The sequence below is a fragment of the Corythoichthys intestinalis genome, chromosome 2 (genome assembly GCF_030265065.1).
Source record: "Corythoichthys intestinalis isolate RoL2023-P3 chromosome 2, ASM3026506v1, whole genome shotgun sequence".
NCBI classification, from domain to species: domain Eukaryota; kingdom Metazoa; phylum Chordata; class Actinopteri; order Syngnathiformes; family Syngnathidae; genus Corythoichthys; species Corythoichthys intestinalis.
In genome coordinates this window covers 44,517,501-44,538,969 of record NC_080396.1, presented here as the reverse complement: position 1 = coordinate 44,538,969, position 21,469 = coordinate 44,517,501, and the positions used below count along the sequence as shown (strand labels likewise).

General features: G+C 38.5%; 1 protein-coding gene across 1 annotated transcript in view; it reads right to left on the bottom strand.

Annotated features, from left to right (window-relative positions):
- Positions 1-1,872: 1,872 nt before the first annotated feature.
- The window catches only part of LOC130911873 (muscarinic acetylcholine receptor M4-like), a 52,247-nt gene continuing 32,650 nt past the window's right edge, over positions 1,873-21,469 (bottom strand). Inside the window, exons 3-7 of the mRNA XM_057829500.1 lie at positions 15,192-15,346; positions 14,890-15,094; positions 11,736-11,819; positions 11,349-11,612; positions 1,873-9,306 (exon numbers count right to left, since the gene is read on the bottom strand). Coding sequence (XP_057685483.1) covers positions 9,061-9,306; positions 11,349-11,612; positions 11,736-11,819; positions 14,890-15,094; positions 15,192-15,346 — 954 coding nt within the window. The 3' untranslated portion in view covers positions 1,873-9,060. The remainder of the gene's footprint in view (positions 9,307-11,348; positions 11,613-11,735; positions 11,820-14,889; positions 15,095-15,191; positions 15,347-21,469) is intronic.

Sequence of the window (21,469 nt, the reverse complement as noted above, 5' to 3'; positions counted from 1 at the left end):
CAACTAGCCAAGACCACGATCATTCGCACCGTTCAAAGAGAGGTCTTCGCAGAAGATATTGGATGCATTGAAAAAGGCACAGCTTTAAAAAACTCAAGTCCACTCAGCAAACTGAATCCATTTGTTGACACGCAAGGGCTCCTTAAAGTTGGAGGCCGACTAAAGAAAGCACAGTTGTCTGCAGAAGAAACCAATCCCATACTAATCCCTGGAAAGCACCATCTTGCTCAGCTCATAATAAGACACTTTCACGAAAAATTATGTCACCAGGGAAGGCATTTCACGGAGGGAGCAGTCAGAGCAGGGGGCTTTTGGATTGTGGGAGGAAAAAGAGCAGTAAGCAGTGTGATTTTCAAGTGCATCACATGCCGCAAATTAAGGGGCAGGCAACCTGAACAGATCATGGCTGAGCTACCTGAAGACAGGCTGTCCACGGACCCTCCTTTCACAAATGTAGGCCTTGATGTGTTCGGTCCCTGGTCCGTTACAGTGAGAAAAACGCGTGGTGCTAATGCAGATGCTAAAAGATGGGCAGTCATATTCACCTGCATGAGTACACGTGCAATTCATATTGAAGTGATTGAGTCAATGGACACATCGTCATTCATTAATGCACTGCGTCGTTTCTTTGCCATCCGAGGTGGTGCCAAACTCTTGAGATCTGATTGTGGGACAAATTTTGTGAGTGCCTGCAAAGAGCTCCAAATAGACAAACTAGGCTGTCACAATGACAAAATAGGCACATTCTTGAAAGACAGTGCGTGCAAATGGCAGTTTAATCCTCCACATGCATCCCATATGGCTGGTTCCTGGGAACGCATGATCGGCGTCACCCGAAAAATCCTCAATGCAATGCTCCTTGAACATCCATATGGGAAGCTCACACATGAAGTACTCGTAACATTGTTAGCTGAAGTCACCGCAATTGTAAATGCCCGTCCGCTAACAGCTGTTTCTACAGATCCCGAAAACCCAGTCATTCTTACTCCTGCGATGCTACTCACGCAAAAGGTTGGCACACCACCGATTCCACCAGGGCAGTTTCAGACCAGTGACCTATTCAAAGCCCAATGGAAGCGCGTGCAGTACTTAGCTAATGTTTTCTGGAGTCGTTGGCAGAAAGAATACATCGCAGGCTTGCAGGTTCGTCGCAAGTGGAAAATAAAAAAGCCGAACCTTCAAATGGGCGACGTTGTTTTAATGAGGGAGTCTCTGGAACATAGGAATAATTGGCCACTCGGACTGATCACAAAATCTTTCCCAAGTGAGGACGGTAATGTCAGAAAAGTTGAGGTTAAGATTTGCCGAAACGGCGAGAATAGGTTTTACATTCGCCCAATTCGTGAAGTTGTGCTTTTGATGTCCAAGGATAGCATGTAAAACGAGTTGTTGTTGTGTATCGTTCATTAGTTAAGAGCTGACATCTTGCAGATGTCAGGCGGGGAGTGTTATGTCCTCTGGTCTTATGTTGACTACTTTTTGGGTTTAATTTCTTTCTAAGATTGTACATTGTTCATCCGTTCACAGGATGTCGCTATTCTAACTCAGAATCTTAAGTTTTTCTTTGGTATTGCTGTTTGCGCTCGGCTTCCCCTAGTGGCGACTTGCTGTAAGCAGCAGGCAGAAAGAACTTTTTATTTCAGTTGGAAAAGAGGCCTTGAGGTGTTAAGACGTTACACACCTCCTCTGCACCATACATCGTTGGGAACCCTTGACAAAACAAAATCTCCACACACACACACACACACGCACACACGTTGACACAAAGAAATAAATGAGAGGAAGGAGTTCGGGCCTCCAAGTTTCTTTGTCGGTTTAGCTCGCTGCCAAAGTCGAGTAGCCATACGCTCGGCTGAGGGCAGAAGACTGTACATTTTGGCTTTGGAGAAAGTACTGTTATTAAGTCATAGTAATTAGCTTTTTGAAATACAATAGTCTACTATACCTGAAGAAATCTGACTTTTTTAAGCGTATCTACAGTCATTGGCCCCTTTTCCACGGAGATGAAACTGGTGCTAGTGTCATGCTAGTTCTTGGGTGAACACCGGTTCTTTCTATTTTGATCACCCAAGCACGAGCACTAGCCCCTGAAAATGGGTGCTCAGCAGACACCAACTCATTGCTGGGCCAGACGAGAGTCAGCAAAGGGCTACCTACGTCAGGGGGCTGGGGGCAGGGTTATTGTGCAGGTAAAGACATGCAAATTCATACCGAATCCAACCCTTAAGCAGAATGGATGTTAAACCCAAGCAGCAGTGGTCAGAGGAGGAGAGCCAGTTTTTTTTGGGCACTGTGGTCTTCTGAAGCGGTCCAACGAAAACTCGAGGGAGCCTCATGCACAAAGCCGTTTTTTTAAAAAGATCCGGCAAGACATGACTGCCGCTAGCTTTGAGCCGTCAATAGAACAGTTGCTGAACAAAGTAAATAACCGGTAGTTAAAAAAAAAAAAAGATTTTAGGGACCAGAAGAGGGAGCTGAGAAGAAGCGGGAGTGGGAGACCAAAATCCACTCCTCACTTTGGGCTTCTGAACGCAATACTAGGGGATCGACCGGCAAATAATTGCACCAGGGCAAAACTTTGTCAAAATTGCAGGACATGTACAGTTAGAACCAGAGATTTACAGTACATACATTGTAAAAAGACACATAACATATACTACCCCCCTCACTGTTTGACATTAAAGACCTTCCTGTTTCAGGTCAGTTGAGGTCACCAAAATTTTTTCTATTTGCTAAATACCAGAATAATGAACGATTCTTTAAAAAGGCATTACTTTCTTCAAAGACGGTTTACATACAGTGAGTTTCATTTGCCTTTAAATAATTTAAAAAATGTCATACTGCTCCTTTATGTAACATCATTAGAAAGTCAAATCAAGCCAAGATATCAGAAAGAGAATTGTGCATTTCTGATTGTGCCACGTTAACCTCTTCAAATCATTGTAGACACACATATAAAGTATAAACACTGTTGGAATGTCAAGCCATCAAACCAGTCAAGAAGAAGACAGCTTGTATGTCTCAATATACCGTTAAATGGGCATGTCAATCAAGGAACAAAAGCAAAAACACTTTACGAAGATGTTGGCTGAAGCTGTTATGAGTGTGTCAGTATTGTTGTTTGGATGAAAATCTTGCGAGAACATCATCCCAACTGTGATAGATGGGGTTGGCAGGATCATGTTGTGGGCTTGTTTGGTGCACTTTAAAAGGTTCATGGCATCAATGACGTAACAACATTATGTTGAAATAGTAAAGCATCATTTCAAAGCTTCAGTGCTAATAGAGCTAATGGCCCAAAACCTAACTAGACTTAATTGAACCAGTTCTCTCTGGAGAAATTCCTGCCAACATCTATGAGAAGATGGTGGAATGACATCCAAAAAGTTTGCCTGAGTCATACTGTTGAAAGGTCCAAATATTAACAAAACGTATGTACACGTCTGATTTTGAGTAAAGCCATGAAAAATTATCTTTGAGAAAACCTCTATTGCAACATTGTGTCATTAACCAAAAACGTATCATTTAATTATTCCTGAGTGACCATAAAGAGGGGGAAAGTAATCAGACAAAAGAGTAGCACAAAAAAAGACATTTCTACAAAATATAGACTCAAGTACTGAGACCTACCCATGTGATTGTGAATTATGATTGTCTTTCAACAAGAAGATTGCCCACTCTTCATATACTACTTACCTGCCCTACTCTTGTCCACATGAAAATGCATTTGCAGTTTCAAGTGTGCACGCAATCAACATGATGATCTAACTATATTGTTGTTTACCTCTAGTCAGTCATTTCTACGAAAGGCTTGATGACAACATGGTGAGGTGAATAAAATTATCACACTGCATATAAAGCCCGGATATCAAACGTAATGTCTCTGTCAGCCTAATTACAACTCCATATCATGCAGTTATACTTTACTTCTTGTTTGTGAAATCCATGTATCCGTATAGCATACAGTACTGTGTATGTCAGAGACACAACATAGCTGTAGTTTTTTTTCCAGACCTGCATCAGAGTCAGCGAAACGTTAACCTGTGTGAATTTCCCGAACTCGAGAAGTTTTCAAATTGTTTCTTAATAGTTTTTTTAAAAAACAAAGGTTTGAATCGAACGGTGTATCACTTGAACCAATGCATATACACTGCAAAAACCCACCTCCTTAAAACTGAAAAAAAATAATAATAAATAAAATCCCCTTGCTTTTAGTGTAAATCTACAAGAAATAAGTAATATTATCTACCAGTGCTTCAAGTATATTTTACTCAATCTCTTTAAAATAAACTGGTATATTTTAAACTAAAAGAACTCTTGTGTTTGATAGAACAATATGTCTGTATGCTGCCATAGCAGATTCATGGCGCATTAAACCCCCGAACTATTTTTAATTTGTCCCTTTTACCCTGGAAAGCCCCATTTACAGACGTCGCGCAACCGCTTTTGTTTCAACCCAGCCATAGAAAGAAGCTCAGTAATTATATTTATTACTCAAAATGTCTGTCATTTTTAGCTTATAATCATTAATTGATGTCTAATATTTCGTTTGAAAAAAAAAAAAAAACTTAAAAAAATTTTTCACTCGCATATTTTGAACTTTTAAACGAATAACGTCACAATGAAAAAAATGGCGTCTGGAAAAAAGTCATCGATATCTACCTCACAACTATCGCGTAATTGTATATTTTGTATATTACTGTCGCATTTTCCCCAACATGTTAGATGATAAATAATCGATACAAACAAAGAAAAATTGAAAAAAAAAAAAACTTTCAATGGGTAAATATATGAAAAAGAACATCTGGACCACTCCTTGATGTCTCTGATTTCTGCATTGCGACCCTTGTTATATTACCATGTTTCACCCATAAAAGCCCCAAAAATCTGGCTGTGGCCATTCACAGCTGTGTCTTGACACTAGTTGATACATGATACATGGAGTTTTAGGATCGAAACCAGGTAAGTACGCGATAATATCTCATTAAAATCATGGCGGCTTTGCTCTCGACTCCAGTTAGGGTTTTGCTGTTTAATTTTTTTTTTTAAATGCCCTCCTGTTCAAAATTTTTCTTCCTCCAGAAAATTGAGATTTTAAGCTTTCCAATGATGTATCACGCGTGCATATAGACCCTACCCACCGACGTCAGAAAATCACGTGATCGCTGTATTGTTCCGCCCCCTTGTCCGTCATTTTGTGTCTGTATTATCAATGGTCTCAATTGATCGAGGAATTTATAATGCATTTCATGGAAGACCCGGTGCTTTCGGATGCCGTAAACTCACTGGATGCGTTGCATAAAAGGCGTTATGTGGAAAAGCTTCAGTTTATCCATTTGCCAGATCCATATTTGATGCCTAAATCGATGTTTTTCGACCCGCTGTCTTCGCCGTATTTGCCTGACATCTGCTAGCTACCCTAATATTTACAACTATCTTGTCCACACAAAATCAGCCTATTCTCACGAAAGTTTGAAAAACTTTAAGAGCTTGGAGGCTTATAAATACTTCGTTGCTGGTTGGGTGAAACAGGTCCTCGTCCACGAAAATTCGGCAGGAATCTATCTTGTGCTTGGAAAGGTGAGTTACGAAATTTTCTATTCAAAATCTTTTGTTCTTGCTAACATCCACTGTCAAGTCTAATGTATTTCATGTCATTTGTCAATGGAGGTAGGGCTTTTAATGTTTATATGGTTTAGCGATAGCACTCTCACTACATATATACGTGTATGTTGTCGGCGATTAGCCTTAATTGTGGTTGTCAGCCCAAAACCCTCTAAATATATATTAAATGCATCTTACCAGATATAAAATGACTACTACATAATCTGTGGTAATCGTTTGGAGCCCAGTTTTCTCGTCGAATTGCAGCAGCCCATCTCGCTCTCTCCTCTCCGGGTCTCTCGGAATCCGGTAGAACTTCAAGTCTCTCCGTCTATCTCCTCTGTTATTGCAACCGACCTCCACACACGCCTTCACCATTTTGATTATTAATGTTAACGAGGAGAAAAACACGCCGTAAATAGGAGGAATGTACGTGGCCGTAACAGGTAAACACGATGTGTTGACGGACAATTGGGCGGCACCAGTCAGGAGGGCGGAGTTGTGACGTCACGTGGGTAGGGTCTATAGGACAATTTTGAAATTTGGTCAAATTGGGGGTCTCAGAGCGGAACTTCAAGTCACCTGAGTGTTTTCAGCCATATATACTGTATATATATAAATATATATATATACAGTACGTATATAAGTATATTTGACGTTAAAAAAAACAAGCGTTTGTCAGAAATGTTCTTAATTCAAGAATAGTGTTCAAAACATGACTTGATTTTTTTCTGGATTTAGGTGAAAAATTACCAACTTTTAGATACATGGGCTTAATAAGAAAAAATAGCAATATTTACTTAATTTAAGTGCAATAATCTGAGGTATTAATCTGAACACTCAATACAAAACGGAGAAATTTATTCGACTAGATTTAAGAAAAAATGTCAGATTAAAACAATATAAATTTGCAGTGGGAAAGTTAGAGTAAGTCAGTACGGATTTATTTTGCATTGATCATTCCGCCTATCAATTAATTAGATTCATATTTGTGAGAAATGTAGCCCTGACCCCGTTGACCCAATCTGTTTGGTTTTATTAAAGTCCTGTCCCCAGTAGAAAGTGTACCAATACTGAGACCAGTTTCTTTAGGATGATGCTGTACGTTTGCAGTAGCATTTGTAACAAACACAAATATACAACACCGATACCACTTCACCAGCCTGACGTACATTATAATCTCCAGGTAAGAGTAATATCAGCCATATTACAATGCGACCGTCAACTGCAAATCATGCTATGCTCAGGCGGCAAAAGAGGTGGCCAGACTGTGAAAATGTAAGTTGTTACTCTAGTGTTTAAATTAATATGACCATGCTACGTTTGAGTTTTGTGTTTCTTGGTTTAGAAAATAAGAAATCATCACAATTGCAAAACATAATCAGGGCATCATCCGGTACTGTATCAGTACGTGGTATTGGTAAGTATTCAAATACAAAAAAAAGCTGTCGTTATGTCCTTAAAATAGTCAAATGAGATATACGTATGCCTGTAATAAACTAAGCTTAATTAAAGGCAAGGCCTAATTCCATTTAATGAGTTGAACCATTTGTGTGTCTTGATGGCTTGACATAACGTAGACAAAAATCATGCTGTTATAAGCTCGGATCTGTGGTACAGCTTGGAACAATCAAAAGCAATCACTTTACTTTGAAACACGATAACAACATTTTAAATTAAACAGTTTTCCAGATGTACAAAAACACAAGTAGTATTTCTTGTGCATTCTTATTTAGAATTGTTATTATTATCATTATTTTATATAACAGATGTCCTTATACCCAACTTTACATTAAAAAGACACAAATATTCCTTTACATGATTTAAATGAATTAATATTGTAATATAAAAGCATATTAATATGTCATTCATGTTAAATACTGTATACATTTAATAAATCTGATTATGTTGTATGAATTCCTGTGGAAAACGATAAAAAGTGTAAAATAAATAAATAAACAAATAAATAAAACATATTGCAGCATTCCTGTCGCTCTAGTTCTAGCTATCTGTAAATTGGCAGTGAGTGAAAGTCGCAGCTGGAAATTGTTGGATTTTTGGCCATACAGTGTACCAGACCAGACTCATTGATGTACCATAGCTGCTTTCTAGGGACTCTGGCTTTACTGAAGTCCTGCTTGCAACATAAACTGCAACTTGTTCAAACTGAGAGTCTCCTCCCAACTAGTGGTGCCACTGAGCAAGGCAGCGCACTCGCCCTAACTCACATAGGTGCCACACTAAGACACAGGTTTTAACCACTTTTCCTTGGCGCATTACTGGTCTTTTAAAGACCATGAAGTGTAGTGGGCGGGGAAATTTTCTAGTCTCGCTTCATTGGTCTAAAAATCATTATGTGTTCACAATAAATATGATTCATGTCTATCAATGCCAATTATGTATAGCGATAGCGGGAACAATTACATGTACTTCCAGGGCTCAAGATAAAATGAACTGTTTATACAACAGAATAATAGCTTTGTGTTGAATTAAAATGGTGGTGCTGACATTTTTTTCTAATGAAAACATGGGAATCAATAAAAGTTAAAAAAAAAAAAAAATAAAATAAAATATAAAAACCTGCTCTCTCCCTAGAGGCTGCATATGTGTGCTGTGGAACAAAGATATACAGCAGCCTGAATTGTTTTTTTTCCTGTTAAGGTTCATAATCAGTTGACTTTGAAAAAAAAAAAAAAAAAAAAACAGTAACATACAGTGGTATGCTATCATGGAAATGGCTTTTACTAACAATAGCTGCTAAACGTCATTCCCTGCAGTAATGTCAAAGTATCAATTGTGAATTGATGTTCACAATTCTGGTTGCTTGGAGTCTGTCAATTATATGGCTGATAAACAAAATATTGATATTATTGAATAATTGTGTGGTGTCTCTTTGGATTGAGAAATCTACCACGTAGGTCACGGTTTCTTGGATGTTTTTTTTTTCATATTTGTAGTCTACAATCAATTTTCACACACACCACCCTGGCTTGGATGGAAAGGGTCAAGATACTAAAAACAATTAATGGGGGGGAGGGGTGAAAAATTTATAGGAATGCAGAGTGGCAACCTTCCAAGCATCTTTGGTCAGCAAATATGATTGATTATCTTGTCATCGGCTTTCATAAAGCATCCATCCATCTATCACTCATCAATTGAAGCTCCGCAACTCGTTCCGCTGTCCTTCAGTATTTTACATGCATTCATTAAAACTGTCATTAAAATGTCAAATTATTGTCCTTCCTGCTCCCCCCACAGGATATTTGATGAATGTATTTTTCTACTTATGTTTTGCTCATTTTATGGAGGGAGCTAGAGGACGTACAGGCTCAATTTTCTGTTGCTTGAAACAGAAATGTCTGCTTCTTCATTGCAAATGTCTTCGGCAGACTAAATCACAAATACCTTCGTCCATCCCGAGTCGCTCAGTTTTCCCGCAGCCTCAATCCTCTTCGCTCATCTTGTGCCGATGTTCTTGTATTGGCACAGTAGCAGGTTCTTAAAAGTCTTTTTGAAGGTGGCGTTGCAAAGGGCGTAACAAGCCGGATTGATGGTGGAGTTGACGTAGCAGAGCCAGTACCCGATGGCCCACACGGTGTCGGGAACACACGACTGGCAGAAGGTGGAGATCAGCACCATGACGTTGTAGGGGGTCCAAGTAATGATGAAAGCAAGCAAGATGGCAAAGATCGTCTTGGTCACCTAACATGGGGGCAAACGCCAAACATGAAAGAAATGGAATGAAATAAAATCCAAGAAAAGACCAAAGAAGGCTTTCAAAGATTTCTTCTCTCCAGGCGGCTAGTGTTATTTTCATTTAATAGGCTGAAGCTAAGTTCGAAGAAGTTTGACGGTTGATTTCAATGAACGCTGTCAAAAACTGCTTGGTTTTGCAGATAGGCCTACCACATACAGTGGGCCAAATAAGTATTTAGTCACCAGTAATTGTGCAAGTTCTCCCACTTGAAAATATTAGCGAGGCCTATAATTGTCAACATGGGTAAACCTCAACCATGAGAGAAAGAATGTGGGGAAAAAAAACAAACAAAAAAAAACAGAAAATCACATTGTTTGATTTTTAAAGAATTTATTTGCAAATCATGTTGGAAAATAAGTATTTGGTCAATACCAAAAGTTCATCTCAATACTTTGTTATGTACCCTTTGTTGGCAATAACGGAGGCCAAACGTTTTCTGTAACTCTTCACAAGCTTTTCACACACTGTTGCTGTTTTTTTGGCCCATTCCTCCATGCAGATCTCCTCTAGAGCAGTGATGTTTTGGGGCTGTCACTGGGCAACACGGACTTTCAACTCCCTCCACAGATTTTCTATGAGGTTGAGATCTGGAGACTGGCTGGGCCACTCCAGGACCTTGAAATGCTTCTTACGAAGCCACTCCTTTGTTGCCCTGGCTGTGTGTTTGGGATCATTGTCATGCTGAAAGACCCAGCCACATCTCATCTCCAATGCCCTTGCTGATGGAAGGAGATTTTCACTCAAAATCTCTTGATACATGGCCCCATTCATTCTTTCCTTTAACAGATCAGTCGTCCTGGTCCCTTTGCAGAAAAACAGCCCCAAGCGTGATGTTTCTACCCCCATGCTTCACAGTAGGTATGGTGTTCTTCGGATGCAATTCAGTATTCTTTCTCCTCCAAACACGAGAACCTGTGTTCTATTTTGGTTTCATCTGACCATAGCGCATTCTCCCAGTCCTCTCCTGGATCATTCAAATGCTCTCTAGCGAACCGCAGATGGGCCTGGACGTGTAGTGGCTTCAGCAGGGGGACACGTGTGGCAGTGCAGGATTTGAATCCCTGGGAGTGCATTGTGTTACTGATAGTAGCCTTTGTTACTGTTGTCCCAGCTCCCTGTAGGTCATTCACTAGGTCCCTCCGTGTGGTTCTGGGATTTTTGCTCACCGTTCTTGTTATCATTTTGACGCCACGGGGTGAGATCTTGCATGGAGCCCCAGATCGAGGGAGATTATCAGTGGTCTTGTATGTCTTCCATTTTCTAATAATTGCTCCCACAGTTGATTTCTTTGCACCAAGCGTTTTACCTATTGCAGATTCAGTCTTCCCAGTCTGGTGCAGGTCTACAATTTTGTCTCTGGTGTCCCTCGACAGCTCTTTGGTCTTGGCCATAGTGGAGTTTGCAGTGTGACTGACTGAGATTGTGGACAGGTGTCTTTTACCGATAATGAGTTAAAACAGGTGCCATTAATACAGGTAACGAGTGGAGCCTCGTTAAACCTTGCTAGAAGAAGTTAGACCTCTTTAACAGCCAGAAATCTTGCTTGTTTGTAGGTGACCAAATACTTATTTTCCACTCTAATTTGGAAATAAATTCTTTAAAAATCAAACAATGTGATTTTCTGTTTTTTTTCCACATTCGGTCTCTCATGGTTGAGGTTTACCCATGTTGACAATTACAGGCTTCTCTAATCTTTTTCAAGTAGTAGAACTTGCACAATTGGTGGTTGACTAAATACTTATTTGCCCTACTGTACAACCTCATGTGAGTATACTGTATATGAACTTGCCTGAAGCGCATAACATACTCAGACACTTCAAGTTGTCCAGTATTTGAACTGTCTCTTTGAATGCAAGTTTTTATTGCATGTTATTTTGACCAAAGGGTATAAGATTTTTCCCTTAACATTGGATATGTGAGCTTGAAATAATTTGTTGCAGGCTCTATTTCAAATGCCGTAAATCACTCAAGACCCACCGACATATACCTTCTTTTCTCTGGCGGCCATCTGTCTTTTCCGCTTCACTTGGCTCCGAGCGATGCTCGCAAACTTCCTTGCGACCGTCCTGGGGCGGCTGATGGGGATAGAGTGCCTCTCGGCGCCCTCCACCGGTGGGACGATCTCGATAGCAGTGATGCATTCATCCCCAGCCTGCTTGGTCACAATCTTTATCTTGGACCACCTCGAATTGATTTTGGACATGGAGGGATTTGTCAAACTTGCTGTAACGGGGTTGGAATTTGTTGGAGCCTGGTACAAAAAAAGACAGAGAAAAATGTTGGTTTTTTTTTTTTTTGCGCTTATTCAGTCACGTCTCAATTGACTGTTGTTTTTAGAAGCATTATACTGTGGAATGTAAAATTAAAAAAATACCTCAGGTATCACATCGTTGTTGGCCTTTGGTTCTGTTGGGGGAATAAAAGCTGTGGACGAATCATTGGAGCTCTCCTTTTCCTCCTTGATAAGATAGACAGGTGGATAGAAAGCCAGACAGACATCGACCGAAGTCGAGTAATACGCACGTGCCGGAAAGTCAAAGCTAACAATTTAAACACTTGTCCACTTTATTGACTGAATGAGAGCCACGACTTGACTGCTCTCACACTATGCTGTTCTAACTAACTGCTTGTAGGTGGTGTTAATGCCTTTGACACCTGTCAAAGACGGTCAGTAAAAGGAAGATTAACAATAAGGACTTGGAGTTGTGTTTGGACTTTGAATGTGCGAAAAGTATTGCCACAGAGAACACTTGGACTTCATGCAATGATTGCAAACATTCTGTCCAGTACAAAATGTGAGTTATCCACTTGAATATTTGCATTCTGACTGTTGCGGCCCTGTGTGTGTGGTTTTTTAAGTTTGCAGTCTGTGAACAACAGCGTAATAACAGAGAGAAAGCACAACAATTCAAAAATTTTAACTCGTCCACAAACACAGTAACCCATCTGAACTCCAAAATATTAGCCCCTTCTCAATGCTCAAGTATCCGCGTATGCGCTCATGTTTTTGGGAAGTATGCTCTTGCCGAGAGAATGACAAGTGCAGGGAGAACGCAAAATATTTTGCCTGAGTATTGAAAGAGCTGAGTACTCGAAGATGACACCACAATCCTCCTTCAGCTGTTGCTCGCTTGCAATTTTTTTGCTTGCTTTGCCGCAAAAGAAATCTTGGTTACATCGATCCTCGAGAACGGTCAAGTCTTCCCTGAGCAGACTCATTAAGGGGACTGAGCAACATCCGGGGACTTAACTGTCTGATGCTAACTTAAAAACAGAACTGTACTCGCCCTGATGGCGTTTCACAAGCTCATGAGAACACTAGCATGGACAACAACACATATCGAGAAATGGCAATTGTATTCCTTTTTATTCAATCACTTGGAAATAAAACAAACACAAAAAAAAGAATAAAAAGCAAATAACTTTCTATTTTATATATATGGGCAGTCATGAATATGCTGTGGTAAACAATAGCATTTTTAGTCTGGATTTAAAGGAGGTAACTGTTTGAGAACACTTCAGATAACTTGTTCCAGAGGTGAGGAGCATAAAACCTTATTGCTGCTTGGTTGTTGTTCTATAATAAAAATTTGCCCCAACAAGATAGGTTTAAAGTCATCAAGCACAACCTGAATTCTTACATAAGCACACTGTCAATTTTTACAAAAATAAAGGATTTGAAGTGCACCTTAAAGTTTGAAGAATGCGGTCCTAAAGAATTGCTTAGTGTGAGGAATCAGAGGTTGTTAACATTATCCTCCAAGCTCAATGAATGTAATAAATAGTGACAAAAGGATGATATTTCATGACAAAATGTGCCGTATTTTTCGGACTATAAGTCGCAGTTTTTTTCATAGTTTGGCAGAGCTTATACTCTGGAGCGACTTATGTGTGATTATTTACGGTCGGGTCGGGCTGACTTCTCTCTTGCTAACGTTTTTAAAATAAATATATATTCATGTATTTATACTAAAACGATGTATGGATGTTAAATAAAATAAATAATTTGGATAAAACAGAGAAGGCGCTGTGCATGCCTGCGCCCGTGAACGCAGTGGCTCACTTTTCAATCTTCCCCTCCCGCGGCCTGCGGCGCCCTCTGAGAGCATCCTGGTATTTCCTTTTCGATATGGAGCAGCTATAGGAGTGAGAAACAAACTGAAGACAGCGGAAGTGAAAATCAAACCACTGCGGGAGAAGTGGGATATGGAAAGGATTAAAATTGACTGTTGAAGGTGCTACACGGAAACCTGTGTCGGCTTCGCTGAATGTAAACGAATGTGGCGCTTTGGTCTCATACGAGAAATATATTTAACAAACCTTTCCAGCGTTCTTTCCTTGTGTAAATGCATTTATAATGATCATAAAAAACATGTAGACTATTTAAACATTGAGAAAACTTGTTTTTTTCTGCCAACTCGAGGAGATTAAAATAAATGTCAAATCCATTTTCCGCCTGTTAGAACAGACACGCAAATATAAAAGATATAAATGCTTATTGAATATCCCTCCAATATCCAAAACACAGGCTTTAATTTTTTATCATTATGCATATATCCACCTCATCGTCACAAACGTGATCACACAAAACACAACCACACATCGCATCCCCGCATTTCCTCCTTCTCCTTAGTCTTCACAAATAAAACATAAAATTTCATTTTTTTCGGGCTCTGCTTAAACTAAAACATAAAATTTCGGGTTTTCTCTGGCTCGGGCAAGCAAATCAAGTTAATTGATCGGGCTCGGGCCGCGTCGGGCTTTAATACCCGCGGGCCGGTCGGGTCGGCCTGGATTGTTTTTTAGGCCCGATCTAACTTCTAGCATCATGTAATGTTAGCACACCGTACACCTATTCAGCCTGTTGTTCTCTGTTGTATTTTAAATTGCCTTTCAAGATGACATGTATAGTCCGAAAAATGAGGTACGTGATTTGTTTATCAAGCATTTATATCTAAAGTTGTAATGGAAGTTCTATTCCTATACCTGATAAATAAAAAAACAACAACAACAAAAAAAACAAGCAAACAAACAATTATCAGCAAATAACATTTATTGTGGTCCATTTTCTTCTCCTTGTCAGGGTTACACTAATAATCTTCATGTAAACACTCCTCTTGTTTAGTTTCTTAACAAGAAAAGGCGCTGTTGCTGCCACTGCTTAGGGCAATTATGCTTTGTATTATAGTAGGATGAAGAATCCTGAAGAATCCTAAACTACATTTCACTTGTCAGCTACAGACATACAGAAAAATGTAGTAGAAGGCTACAATTCTGTCATGAGACCATGAGCCAAGTGAAAATGGTAGTGTGTGTTTCTTGTTGTTGATTTTTTCCCTGTCCTCGTGTCTGAATAGTTGTCCGAGGAGAGTGGTTGGTGACCACTCCAGGATGTAACAGTCAAATGGGATACACCCCACCATCCTAATTAAAGCTAAACAGTATTGAAAATGAATGGATGGATGTATAAAAAACGCAAACTGAAACCACAAAACACTGCAGCAAAAAAGACGGACTGATAGACAAACCTGTGTTGTGAGCCCTGGACTGGGTTGAGCCGGCGTCTGTTGTCCATCTGCTTTGGCTGCACCCACTCTGCCATTCTTCACAGCCTCATCAACAGTTGTTGTTGAGTCCAAACTCATCTTGGGTGTCAAGCGCGGACTGGTTCGAGGACTGCTTTCATTGTTGTTGTTCTGCTTTAGCATGTGGCTCTTAGTCAGACCGGGTGCTCTGGGAAAATAAATAGTCTAATAAATACTAATCATCATATCAAATTACTCCTACATGTGCTATGCACATATATAGTTTTGTCAAATTAAAATGTTACTTTGAGCCTTTCTTCTCCTTTTTGTCAGGTTTATGTTTGGAAACCCTGCTCCTGGATGCCAGCGAGATATGGATGTACAGCACGGTCATAATTATGACTGGGAGATAGAACGCAGCTATAGCTGTGCCAAATGTCACCACAGGGTTTGACAGAAACTGTACAGAAACAGAGACACATATTTTTCCATTTAGTGGACACACAACACACCTTGTTTGGAAAAGAGCTTTTCATCAAAGTGTTGTCTTAGCTTATTGGTGTGCCCCAAAACAGACAAAAATGAGAAAATACTGCAAAAGGTACCTCGAAAGAGATGATCCTCTCTTTGCTAAGAGGGAATACTGAAATATGGCAATTAAGGCTGCAACAACTAATCAAATTAAATGATTAAAATCGATGAATACATTTGTTACCAACTAATCCGACAGTGGATTTTTGCCGGCAGCTATGAGCAGTCCCGTTTGGGTCCTTGTTTGTGTGTAAAGTGTGGCTGCGAGCACGCGCCAGTGATTAGAACAAAAGAAAGTGTTCTCTTCTCTACACTCCGGTTGGGTTGCTGAATCAATAACATTCCAAAAGGTCAAGAGTTAGATTGTCTTTTGTGTTGTTAGATCCAGTGTGCCTCCGTTAGAGGTGAGTGAATGAAGCCAATTGTATTGTTTGTATTCTAGCTAGCTAGTTAGCAATTATGCTAATCAGTGTATTAAGTGTCTGTCTGTATTCTGTTTTGGAGAAGCATATTAACACTTGAGTTATTGTTTGATAGTAAAGTTGTCTCATTTCTTTTTATAAAGAAACCACACACATAAACCCATTCATATAACAGCTTAGAGTCTCTAAACACAAACTCCCATTCAAACTGTAAATTATCATACAAGAGAGTGTGCTTAGAACATGGATTTGGATTGTATTTATGACCAACTGTTTCGTAAAGAAAACTGATTCTTTACAGTCTGCCTCCTGCTGATTCAAATTTTTTTTGTTTAGTTTGTTAAAAGGAAATAAATGAGTCACTGACACGATTTGTATCAGTGCTTTGCCCACTGTTAGGGCCTCTGCCCATTCCTCCTGAGTCACCTCCGGCAGGTGTGCATGTTTTTATTGATTGCGGGTTGGACGACAGACAGGTGGAGCGGCCACAGGTGCTGGCAATGCCAATCAGCCATCCATAAAAGCCAGTGGACGCCGCCACCTCGTCGCCTGATCAATTCGTCTGTTTCCCACGTCAGTTGTATATCATGGCTTACGACTACCTTGCTCTCGTCCCAGGTCCTGTTTTCTGCGCGCCCCTTGTCGGATTCCACGCCTGCCTTCCTTCCGAGCCTCCTCGTCTTACGCCAGCTCAACTACCCCGAGCCAAGTCATCAGCCCCCGCCACATTCTTGTGATCACCAATAAAACATTACTCATCTCACCCCTGTGTGTCTGCTCTGGGATCCCCTCTTGCTCACGCAACCTTAAAACCCACAAGAAAAAAATGTCAATCAGCAGGACTTTTTTTATTTGAATGAACAGGACTTTTGTCTGATTTGTGTACTGAGAAATTTGATTTGTGTTTTATACACAGAACCTTTATTAAAAACGCTTTATGTACTTAACTGTAGTCTACAACTGTACTGTTTAAGTAAGGAAGCTGTCATAAAATATTATTTTTGGAGGAAATTGTCCTCCATTTTGTTTTCATTGTTACTTACAACATGCCTAAAAGAACTTCAAGTTAAATTGTAAAGGTAATTGAAAAAAAGGGACATTCATCCGATTAATCGTTTAATTAATCATCTGATTAATCGATGATAGAAAATAATCAATAGTTGCGGCCCTAGCAGCAATATTATTAGACCCCTATTTAACTCATTAGCTGCCAATGACGGTACTAGATATGTAATCCGTTTTAACTTGGATCCATCAGTGGCACTAAAACAATATTATTTAATGCCAGCCATCCCAGCTCGAACAGATTTGACATGTTTAAATATTAGGGCTGCTAAATTTATCGCATTGACGGGCGGTAATTAATTTTTTAAATTAATCACGTTAAAATATTTAACGCAATTAACGTATGCGCGGCATGACCCACTCACGCATTGCTGCAAACAGCCTACAATGCCGTCAATTTATTTATTTTTAGAGCTAAGAGGCAGCGTCAAGTGAGTGGAGTACAATCATTCATTGAGGCCGTGCTTTTAATTGGCAAAAGCTTTAACATCTCTCCCACAACAACTATGAATATTGTAGGGAAGAATGACAAGAATTGATCTTTTTCTTCACACCCTGTATTGTACCCAACACAGAGAAGATATAGCATTTGCAGGCACCACACGCAGTCATGGTTCACCACTTCCCATCATGCATTTGGGCAGAACTTTTAATTTGCTACAGTATCATTTACTGAAAGCTCAACAAATACACTAGATGGCAATATTTAGTCACAATATACAAACTCACATTTATCCTTTAAGAATTACAAGTCTTTCTATCCATGGATCCCTTTCACAGAAAGAATGTTGATAATTATTGTTATAATAAACAAATACAGTACTTATGTACAGTATGTTGAATGTATATATCTGACTTGTCTTATCTTTCCATTCCAACAATAATTTACAAAATATGGCATATTTTGGAGATGGAGATGGTTTGAATTGCGATTAATTACGATCAATTTTTAAGCTGTGATTAACTCGATTAAAAATTTTAATCGTTTGACAGCCCTAATATATATATACATATATATATATATCCATGGATCGCTTTAACAGAATGTTAATATAGGTAATGCCATCTTGTTGATTTATTGTTATAATAAAGAAATACAGTACTTATTAGGCCTGAACGATATATCGTTTAAACATCGCCATCGCGATGTGCGCATGTGCAATAGTCCCATCGCAAGGACGTGCGATAGTTTTTTAATTTCATTTTTTTTAATCCACAAACGTTTGTTTTGAGGAAGGAGAGGGGAAAAAAAGCGCACAGCTTCTCTTTCTCTCCAGCAAGTCATCGGCTCCTCCCCCTCCCCCTGCAACAGCGGAGTGGAGGGAGGAGGGGCCGAACAGCAGAGCGGAGGGAGGAGGGCCCGTTCTCAAAGTGAAAGCAAGCAATCAACACGTTGGAGGAGCAAGGAAGACTGTATTAAAAAGGAGTTTTGGAAGTATTTTGGCAAGAACAAGACTATAAGGGACAAAAAACAGCCCTGTCGACAGTGCCTCGCCATGGTTGCCTCAACAAGAAGTAATCTGTCAAACATGTGGGACCATTTAAAACGCAGGTATCTATGCATTCCTGCTACGAGCTCCCCATCAGAGGCTTTTTAGCACAGGTGGGAACATTGTTAAGTGCCAACGTTCTTGTCTCAAGCCTGCTATAGTGGATAAACTAATAGTCTTGGCCAAAAACCTATGAGACCCAGTTGAGAATTGCTGAGCAAGGAAGGTGGACGATATGCAGACAAATACATAACACAGCTGAAGGAATGTCTTTTCTTCTTTTTATTCAGGTTCTGTTATTCATCACAGTTATTTGCAGTTATTCAGTTCAATTATTTACAAGTTCAATTGAGTTTGTTTCTTTTATATTTAAATTTATTGTAAACCGTATTTTTCAAATAACTATATATAGTACAGCTGCACATAAAGTTTTGATACTTAATATTTTTGTTGAAATATTTTTACAACTTTGTTGCCGTTTTGCAGTTTTATATTGTTATATTTTGTGTAAACAACTCAGGGGACTAATGCACTTGCACTTTTATTAGTCAGATTTAATATTTAAGTTCAAATATGTTGACAACTTTGTTGTTTAACTGAGGTTTTTATGTATTGTTATAGTTTGTGAACTCTTTTGTCATATTTAATATTTTTGTTCAAATATGTTGACAACTTTGTTGTTTTACTGAGGTTTTTATTTATTGTTATAGTTTGTGAACAACTTTTTTATTTGTCATATTTAATATTTTTGTTCAAATATGTTGACAACTTTGTTGTTATTTTACAGAAGTTTTTATTTATTGTTATATTTTGTCAAAAACTTAGGGGACTAATGCACCTGCTCTTTTATTTATCATTTAATTTATTTGCTGCTGTTGAAGTGTAAAATATTGTATTCAATAAATGATCTATTTTGTGCAGACATGACTTCCTGGATACCTTCATACAGAAATCTTCATCATTCACAAATTAAACGGTATTATATGAATACACTGTGGTCACGGTGTGTTATGTAAAGTATTTCCAAACAGCTATTCAAGTCATTTAGTGAAAATTTCTTTAAAAAAGATAGATCTTTTTTTTTTTTAATATCGCAATATAATATCGCAATATATTGCAAACCTAAAAAAAATCGCAACAATAGTTTTTTCCAATATCGTTCAGGCCTAGTACTTATGTACCATATGTTGAATGTATATATCCATCTTGTGTCTTATCTTTCCATTCCAACAATAATTTACAGAAAAATATGGCATATTTTACAGATGGTTTGAATTGCGATCAATTGCGATTAATTATGATCAATTAATTTTTAAGCTGTAATTAACTCGATTGAAAATTTTAATCGTTTGACACCCCTAATAATAATATATAGACACAGACAAGGCTGAAAAAGCAGTTTCTACTCTTGCACCCCTCTTTAAAATAAACTGCTTTATTTTAAGCCAAAAGAACTGTTGTGTTTGATAGAAGAATATGTCAATATGCTGCCATAGCAAATTCATGGTGCAGTAAGCCCCTGAACTATTTTTAATTTGTCCGTTTTACCCTGGAAACCCCCGTTTACAGACCGTGCAACCGCTTTTGTTTCAACCTAGCCATAAAAAGAAGGTAAGTAATCTTATTTATGATTCGAAATGTCTGTCATTTTTAGCTTAGAATCATTAATTGATGTCGAATAATTAGTTTAAAAAAAAAAAACAACTTTAAAAAATTGTTCACTTGCATATTTTAAACTTTTAAACAGATTATGTATCAATGAAAAAAATGGTGTCTGTAAAAAAGTCACGGATATCTACCTCATAACTATCGCTTAATTGTATTTTTTTTTTCTGTTACTGTCGCATTTTCCCAAATATTTTAGATGATAAATAACTGATCCAAACAAAGAAAAATTACAAAAAAAAAACAAAAAAAAGTTTAAAAGGGTAAATATATGAAAATGAAAATTTCGATTACTCCTTGATGTCTGCGATTTCTGCATCACGCTCCTTGTTATATTACCATGTTTCACCCGTAAAATCCCCCCAAAATCCAGCTGTGGTCATTCACAGCTGTGTCTTGACACTCGGTGATACATGCTACATGGAGTTTTTGGATCGAAAAGAGGTAAGTACGCGATAATATCTCGTTAAAATCATGGCGTCTTTAATTATGCTCTCGCGTGCTCTCACCTCCAGTTAGGGTTTTGCTGTTTTAAAAGATTTTTTTTTTTAAATGCCCTCCTGTTTTTTTATCTTCTTCTTCTTCTATTTCTTTGTTATTTTTCTTCCCCCAGAAAAGTGAGATTTTAAGCTATATATATATATATATATATATATATATATATATATATATATATATATATATATATATATATATATATATATATATAATAAACAGCTGCCATTTTTTATTACAAAAAATAGTCACTTGCACTTTCATTGGTTAAGAAAACATTTTTGGCAGCAAGGTTATAATAAGCAAAGAATAAAAGGTACTCTTTTGAGACACGATTTAAGTTATTCTTTTACATAGAACAAGACCAATAGAATAAATTTGATTTGATTATTCTAAATTGAATTGTTGAAGGTCAAAATTGTTACATTACCACAGGAGTACACGTAGATTTATTCAGTTGTGTTTCAGACAGCTGTATCTGAAATGTGCCCTGACAAAGCGGATTGCTTCATTAAAATTATTAAATGTGTGCTACTTTAGTGTGACTGCAATAATTGCTTTCTACGCAAAGCTGCATGGACGGTGAATCTTAACTTCACACTGTGTCATGGCTGGCAACGTTCAGTCTCTGGTCAGTAAGTACAGTGAATATACTTATTCAATCCCAGGGGAAATTCTGCCACATCTCTGATACTAGGTCGGAGCCTGCAAAATCTCAGGTCGACTACAGCTCTCTCATTGTGTCTTTGGTTCCTTAGAGTACAGCAAATCAGTAAAAAATGTCGGCTTATGCAGGCAGCGTGAAAAGCAGCCTAGGGCTTTTCTTTGTCTCTTTAGTGGGTAACATAATGTATTTCAAACATATTTTCAAAGACGTTTGGTTGAATAGCACTGTGTTTTACATTGAACTATTTA